Raw genomic sequence first — 8,261 nt, 5'->3', positions numbered from 1 at the left:
GTCAATAACAAAAGTTTATCTCAATACTTTTTATATACCCTTTGTTGGCAATGACAGAGTTCAAACGTTTTCTGTAAGTCTTCACAAGGTTTTCACACACTGTTGCTGGTATTTTGGCCCATTCCTCCATGCAGATCTCCTCTAGAGCAGTGATGTTTTGGGCTGTTTGCGGCAACACGGACTTTCAACTCCCTCCAAAGATTTTCTATGGGGTTGAGATCTGGAGACTGGCTAGGCCACTCCAGGACCTTGAAATGCTTCTTACGAAGCCACTCCTTCGTTCCGGGCGGTGTGTTGGGATCATTGTCATGCTGAAAGACCCAGCCACGTTTCATCTTCAATGCCCTTGCTGATGGAAGGAGGTTTTCACTCAAAATCTCAATATACATGGCCCCATTCATTCTTTCCTTTATCCGGATCAGTCGTCCTGGTCCCTTTGCAGAAAAACAGCCCCAAAGCATGATGCTTCCACCCCCATGCTTCACAGTAGGTATGGTTTCTTTGGATGACTCAGCATTCTTTGTCCTCCAAACATGACGAGTTGAGTTTTTACCACAAAGTTCTATTTTGGTTCATCTGACCATATGACATCTCCCCATCTTTTCTGGATCATCCCAATGCTCTCTAGCAAACTTCAGACGGGCCTGGACATGTACTGGCTTAAGCAGGGGGACACGTCTGGCACTGCAGGATTTGAGTCCCTGGCGGCGTAGTGTTTACTGATGGTAGGCTTTGTTACTTGGTCCCAGCTCTCTGCAGGTCATTCACTAGGTCCTCCCGTGTGGTTCTGGATTTTGCTCACCGTTCTTGTGATCATTTTGACCCCACGGGTGAGATCTTGCGTGGAGCCCCAGATCGAGGGAGATTATCAGTGGTCTGATGTCTTCCATTAACTAATAATTGCTCCCACAGTTGATTTCTTCAAACCAACCTGCTTACCTATTGCAGATTCAGTCTTCCCAGCCTGTGCAGGTCTACAATTTTGTTTCTGGTGTCCTTTGACAGCTCTTTGGTCTTGGCCATAGTGGAGTTTGGAGTGTGACTGTTGAGGTTGTGGACAGGTGTCTTTATACTGATAACAAGTTCAAACAGGTCCATTAATACAGGTAACGATGGAGGACAGAGGAGCCTCTTAAAGAAGAAGTTACAGGTCTGTGAGAGCCAGAAATCTTGCTTGTTTGTAGGTGACCAAATACTTATTTTCCACCATAATTTGCAAATAAATTCATTAAAGATCCTACAATGTGATTTCTGGATTATTTTTCTAATTTTGTCTGTCATAGTTGAAGTGTACCTATGATGAAAATACAGGCCTCTCTCATCTTTTTAAGTGGGAGAACTTGCACAAATTGGTGGCTGACTAAATACTTTTTTGCCCCACTATATATCCACAGTAAAACGAGTCCTATATCAACCTAACCTGAAAGGCCACTCAGCAAGGAAGAGCCACTGCTCCAAAACCGCCATAAAAAGCCAGACTACGGTTTGCAACTACACATGGGGACAAAGATTGTACTTTTGGAGAAATGTCCTCTGGTCTGATAAAACAAAAATATAACTGTTTGGCCATAAGACCGCCGTTGTGTTTGGAGGAAAAAGTGGGAGGCTTGCAAGCCGAAGAACACCATCCCAACCGTGGAAGCACGGCGCTGGCAGCATCATGTTGTGGGGTGCTTTGCTGCAGGAGGGACTGGTGCACTTCACAAATAGATGGCATCATGAGGGGGAAAATTATGTGGATATATTGAAGCAACATCTCAAGACACCAGTCAGGAAGTTAAAGCTTGGTCGCAAATGGGTCTTCCAAATGGACAATGACCCCAAGCATACTTCCAAAGTTTTGGCAAAATGCTTAAGACAACAAAGTCAAGGTATTGGAGGCTATCACAAAGCCCTGACTCAATCCCATAGAAAATATGTGTGCAGAACTGAAAAAGCGTGTGTAAGCAAGGAGGCCAAAACCTGACTCAGTTACACCAGCTCTGTCAGGAGAAATGTGCCAAAATTCACCCAACTTGTGGAAGCTTGTGGAAGGCTACCCGAAACATTTGACCCAAGTTAAACAATTTAAAGGTAATGCTACCAAATACTAATGAGTGTATGTAAACTTCTGACCCACTGGGAATGTGATGAATGAAATAAAAAGCTGATAAAAATCATTCTCTCTACTATTATTCTGTCATTTCACATTCTTCAAATAAAGTGGTGATCCTACCTGACCTAAGACAGGAATTTTACTCAGATTAAATGTCAGGAATTGTGAAAAACTGAGTTTAAATGTATTGGCTAAATGTTATGTAAAAATCTGACTTCAACTGTTTGTGAAGCTAGCCACATAAGGATTAGCCCAATAGTGGACTTTGCAGTTAGCCTTCAAAATAAAAGTATGGCATAATTCTACTATTTATATTTAATTTGCATCACTGTCAATGGCACTTTTATTTGAAGGCAAACTGCAAATTCCACTATTGTGCCTAAATATATTGTGGCTAGCTTCACAACACGGTCCGGTTAAGCCTCACTAGCCAGATGAAGCTAGCTGGCTGCTAATAACGTTAGCTTTTGCAACAGGGTTAAGTAGCTGGCTAGCTATTTATTTCCATGACGTGAGATGGATTGGCATGGTGATTTAGAGAGGAAACAGAGATGGATTGGCATGGTGATTTAGAGAGGAAACAGAGATGGATTGGCATGGTGATTTAAAGAGGAGACAACCACCAGGTCTATGGTCAGGATGAACTGAGATGGAAGGTACAGATGAGAAACACACAGAGATCTAGCTGGCGAACGAAAGCGAGACAGAGAGAGAAGCCTGCAGGTAAACACAACGTCCTAACGCAGAGTGGCAGTAGCAGCAACAGGGGGTGGGGCTTAGCATAAACGGGCTTGTTGTCTACCTGGTTTACCACTGCTGTCTCAGCTAATTGGCTGTCATGGCCCGAGGAGGCTTGGCCAAAGCTGCTGTTGCTGCTGACGATAACGGACGCTGGCACGCCCACTGACATAGTGGGGACGGGGTCATTCTCTGTCTGTCGCTGGTCCTGACATGAGCACATTACCAAGTCAGGGAGGGAGGGAGGAGGTAAGGAGAGAGGAAAGGAGAGTAAAATAGTAAAAAAAAGATTGGACAGTTCAGACCAGGGGACCAAGGCATCAGTCTTATCTAGTTGGTCATTGTTAACTGTTCACTTCAGATCAACAACACAATGTCAGCAAAGACAGGAGGTAGAGAGAACAGAGAGGCAGAGAGAGGCAGAGAGCAGAGGGTGGGACAGAGTGTGCAGTGGTAGAGAGGAGAAGCGAGCAGAGGAGGGATGGAGCGCGCAGAGGTGAAGAGGAGATGCAAGGTGGAGAGGAGACGCAAGGTAGAGGTAGAGATTTAGAGGTAGTGACGTAGAGGTAGTGACGTAGAGGTAGTGACGTAGAGGTAGACACGTAGAGGTAGAGAGGTAGAGACGTAGAGGTAGAGAGGCAGAGACGTAGAGGTAGAGACGTAGAGCTAGAAGTAGAGAGGAAGAGACGTAGAGGTAGAGAGGAAGAGACGTAGAGGTAGAGAGGAAGAGACGTAGAGGTAGAGAGGAAGAGACGTAGAGGTAGAGAGGAAGAGACGTAGATGTAGAGATGTAGAGGTAGAGAGGAAGAGACGTAGAGGTAGAGACGTAAGGGTAAGTAAGAGGGAAGAACTAGGGTAAGAAGTAGAGACGTAGAGGTAGAGAGGAAGAGACGTAAGAGTAGAGAGGAAAGACGCAGAGGAGAGAGAGAGTAGAAGGTAGAGACGTAGAGACGTAGAGGTAGAGACGTAGAGAGGAGTAGAGAGGAAGAGACGTAGAGGTAGAGATGTAAGAGGTAGAGAGGTAGAGACGTAGACGTAGAGGTAGAGAGGAAGAGACGTAGAGGTAGAGAGGAAGAGACGTAGAGGTAGAGATGTTAGAGGTAGAAGAGGAAGAGACGTAGAGGTAGAGACGTAGAGGTAGAGAGAAGAGACGTAGAGGTAGAGATGTAGAGGTAGAGAGGTAGAGACGTAAGAGGTAGAGAGAAAGAGACTGCAGAGGTAGAGAGGAAGAGAGGTAGATGATGTAGAGAGATAGACGTAGAGACGTAGAGGTAAAGAAGACGTAGAGGTAGACGTAGAGACGTAGAGGTAGAGAGGTAGAGAGTTAGAGACGTAGAGGTAAGAACGTAGAGTGAGAGACGTAGAGGAAGAGACGTAAGAGGTAGAGAGGAAGAGACGTAGAGGTAGAGAGGAAAAACGTAGAGGTAGAGAGGAAGAGACGTAGAGGTAGAGAGGAAGAGAACGTAGAGGTAGAGGGTAGAGAGGAAGAGACGTAGAGACGTAGATAAAGAGGACGTAGAGGTAGAGGAAGAGACGTAGATATAGAGACGTAGAGGTAGAGACGCAGAGGTAGAGAGGAAAGGACGAATAGGTAGAGGAAGAGACGTAGAGGTAGAGACGTAGAGGAAGAGAGGAAGAGGTAGAGAGGTAGAGAGGAAGAGACGTAGAGGTAGAGAGGTAGAGACGCAGAGGTAGAGACGCAGAGGAAGAGACGTAGAGGAAGAGACGTAGAGGTAGAGAGTAGGAACGTAGAGGTAGAGAGTAAGAGGACGTAGAGGTAGAGAGGAGATACGTAGACGTAAACAGAGGTAAGAGACGTAGAGGTAGAGAGGAAGAGACGAAGAGGTAGAGAGGGTAGAAGTAGAGAGGTAGAAGGTAGAGACGTAGAGGTAGAGAGGAAGAGACGTAGAGGTAGAGAGGAAGAGACGTAGACGTAACAGAGGTAGAGACGTAGAGGTAGAGAGGAAGAGACGTAGAGGTAGAGAGGAAAGAGACGTAGAGGTAGAGAGTAGATGTAGAGAGGAAGAGACGTAGAGGTAGAGAGGTAGAAGTAGAGAGGTAGAGAGGTAGAGACGTAGAGGTAGAGAGGAAGAGACGTAGAGGTAGAGAGGAAGAGACGTAGACGTAACAGAGGTAGAGACGTAGAGGTAGAGAGGAAGAGACGAAGAGGTAGAGACGTAGAGGTAGAAGGACAAAGAGGTAGAGGAGAGAAGAGACGTAGAGGTAGAGAGGAAGAGACGTAGAGTAGAGACGTAATGTAGTAGAGGAAGAGACGTAGAGGTAGAGAGGAAGAGACGTAGAGGTAGAGAGGTAGAGACGAAGAGGTAGAGGAAGAGACTGAAGAGGTGAGACGTAGATGTAGAGAGGTAGAGACGTAGAGGTAGAGACGTAGATGTAGAGAGGTAGAGACGTAGAGAGGCAGAGACGCAGAGGTAGAGAGGTAGAGACGAAGAGGTAGAGGAAGAGACGTAGAGGTAGAGACGTAGATGTTAGAGAGGTAGAGACGTAGATGTAGAGATGTAGAGACGTAGAGGTAGAAGAGGTAGAAGACGTAGAGGTAGAGAGGTAGGAACGTAGATGTAGGAGGTAGAGAGGTAGAGACGTAGAGGTAGAGAGGTAGAGACGTAGATGGTAGAGACGTAGAGGTAGAGACGTAGATGTAGAGAGGTAGAGACGGATTAGAGGGAGAGACGTAGAGGTAGAGAGGTAGAAGTAGAGAGGTAGAGAGGAGAGACGTAAGAGGTAGAGGGAAGAGATGTAGAGTAGAGTAGAGAGGAAGAGACGTAGAGGTAGAGAGGAAAGACGTAGAGGTAGAGAGAAGAGATGTAGAGGTAGAGAAAGTAGAGGACGTAGAGGTAGAGAGGAAGAGACGTAGAGGTAGAGACGTAGAGGTAGAGAGGAAGAGACGTAGAGGTAGAGAGAGGAAGAGATGTAGAGGTAGAGAAGTAGAGACGTAGAGGTAGAGAAGAGGAAGAGACGTAGAGGTAGAGACGTAGAGGTAGAGAGGAAGAGACGTAGAGTAGAGAGGAAGAGACGTAGAGTAGAGAGGAAGAGACGTAGAGGTTAGAGGTAGAGAGGAAGAGACGTAGAGGTAGAGAGGAAGAGACGTAGAGGTAGAGAGGAAGAGACGTAGAGGTAGAGAGGAAGAGATGTAGAGGTAAGAAAGAGACGTAGATGTAGAGAGGAAGAGACGTAGAGGTAGAGACGTAGAGGTAGAGAGGAAGAGACGTAGAGGTAGAGAGGAAGAGACGTAGAGGTAGAGAGGAAGAGACGTAGAGGTAGAGAGAGAAGAGATGTAGAGGTAGAGAGGAAGAGACGTAGACGTAGAGGTAAGAGAGGAAGAGACGTAGACGTAGAGTAGAGAGGAAGAGACGTAGAGGGTAGAAGAAAGACGTAGAGGCAGAGAGGAAGAGGTAAGAAAGTAGAGACGTAACAGAGGTAGAGAGGAAGAGACGTAGAGGTAGAGAGGAAGAGACGTAGGGTAGGAGGAAGAGACGTAGCGGTTAGAGAGGAAGAGACGTAGAGGTAGAGAGGAAGAGACGTAGAGGCAAGAGGAAGAGGTAGAGAAGTAGAAGACGTAACAGAGGTAGAGAGGATGAGGACGTAGAGGTAGACAGAGACGTAGATAAAGAAGAGAGAAGAGACGTAGAGGTAGACAGAGACGTAGATAAAGAGAAGTAGAGGTAGAGAGGTAGAGATAGAGAGGAAGAGACGTAGAGGTAGACATAGAGACGTAGATAAAGAGAAGTAGAGTAGAGATGTAGAGACGTAGAGGTAAGAGGAAGAGACGTAGAGGAAGAGACGTAGAGGTAGAAGGGTAGAGAGGTAGAGAGGTAGAGGTAGAGAGGTAGAGACGTAGAGGTAGAGAGGTAGAGACGTTAAAGGTAGAGGTAGAGAGGTATAGAGGTAGAGGTAGAGAGGAAAGAGACGCAGAGGTAGAGGAGGAAAGAGACGTAGAGGTAGAGGAAGAGACGTAGAGGTGAGGAGGAAGAGACGTAGAGGTAGAGACGTAGAGGTAGAGACGTTAGAGGTAGAGACGAGGGTAGAGAAGAGACGTAGATGTAGAGGAAGAGACGTAGAGGTAGAGACGTAGAGGTAGAGGAAGAGACGTAGATGTAGAGAGGAAGAGACGTAGAGGTAGAGACGTAGAGGTAGAGAGGTAGAGACGTAGAGGTAGAGACGTAGAGGTAGAGACGTAGAGGTGAGACGTAGAGACGTAGAGGTAGAGAGGAAGAGACGTAGAGGTAGAGACGCAGAGGTAGAGACGTAGAGGTAGAGACGTAGAGGTAGAGAGGCCAGAGGTAGAGAGTAGAGACGCAGAGGTAGAGAGGTAAAGGTAGACACGTAGAGGTAGAGAGGATAGGTAGAGAGAGCGTGGGGGAGAGGCAGAGGGAGAGAGAGCACGGGGAGAGGCAGAGAGACAGAGAGCGCGGGGAGAGGCAGAGAGAGAGCAGGGGAGAGGCAGAGAGAGAGAGACGTGGGGGAGGGCAGAGGAGAGCGAGGAGCGTGGGGAGAGGCAGAGGGAGAGCGAGAGCACGGGGAGAGGCAGAGGAGAGCGAGAGCACGGGGAGAGGCAGCGAGAGAGAGAGCATGGAGAGGGCAGAGGAGAGGCAGAGGGAGAGAGAGCACGGGGAGAGGCAGAGAAGAGGCAGAGAGAGAGCACGGGAGAGGCAGAGAGAGAGCACGGGGAGAGGCAGAGGAGAGAGCACGGGGGGAGGGAGAGAGAGAGAGAGCGTGGGGAGAGGCAGAGAGAGAGAGAGCGTGGGGAGACAGAGGGAGAGCGTGGGAGAGGCAAGGAGAGCGAGAGCACGGGGAGAGCAGCGAGAGAGAGCATGGAGAGGCAGAGAGAGAGGAGCGTGGGAGAGAGGCAGAGGGAGAGCGTGAGGGGAGAGGCAGAGGGAGAGCGAGAGCACGGGGAGAGGCAGCGAGAGAGAGAGCATGGGGAGAGGCAGAGGGAGAGAGAGCGTGGGGAGAGGCAGAGGGAGAGAGAGGACGGGGAGAGGCAGAGAGAGAGAGAGAGCGCGCGGGAGAGGCAGAGAAGAGGCAGAGAGAGAGAGCGTGGGGAGAGGCAGAGGGAGAGAGAGCGTGGGGAGAGGCAGAGAGAGAGAGAGAGCGCGGGGAGAGGCAGAGAAGAGGCAGAGAGAGAGCACGGGAGAGGCAGAGAGAGAGGCACGGGAGAGGCAGAGAGAGAGCACGGGGGAGGCAGAGAGAGAGAGGCGTGGGGAGAGGCAGAGAGAGAGAGAGCGGGAGAGGCAGAGAAGAGGCAGAGAGAGAGCGCGGGGAGGAATACTGGGGAGGCATACTGACCTGCTGGAGGAACATCTGGAGTTGTTCCTGGCTGAGGATCATGCTGGAGCCCTGCTGGCCTGTGAAGAGCACCCTGCTCCCAGGGCTGTGCTGCTGGGCTAGGTGTGGGACCAGTTGTGGT

At 48.8% G+C, this 8,261-nt stretch overlaps 1 protein-coding gene across 1 annotated transcript in view; it reads right to left on the bottom strand.

Annotated features, from left to right (window-relative positions):
- The window catches only part of bicra (BRD4 interacting chromatin remodeling complex associated protein), a 57,070-nt gene that overhangs the window by 22,466 nt on the left and 26,343 nt on the right, over window positions 1-8,261 (bottom strand). Inside the window, 2 exon segments of the mRNA XM_070439227.1 lie at window positions 2,898-3,041; window positions 8,141-8,257. Of these exon segments, the coding sequence (XP_070295328.1) occupies window positions 2,898-3,041; window positions 8,141-8,257 (261 nt within the window).

The sequence above is a fragment of the Salvelinus sp. IW2-2015 genome, unplaced genomic scaffold, assembly GCF_002910315.2.
Source record: "Salvelinus sp. IW2-2015 unplaced genomic scaffold, ASM291031v2 Un_scaffold1500, whole genome shotgun sequence".
Classification (NCBI taxonomy): domain Eukaryota; kingdom Metazoa; phylum Chordata; class Actinopteri; order Salmoniformes; family Salmonidae; genus Salvelinus; species Salvelinus sp. IW2-2015.
Note: the sequence above shows the minus strand (reverse complement) of the source record. Positions and strands in the feature narration are given on the sequence as shown.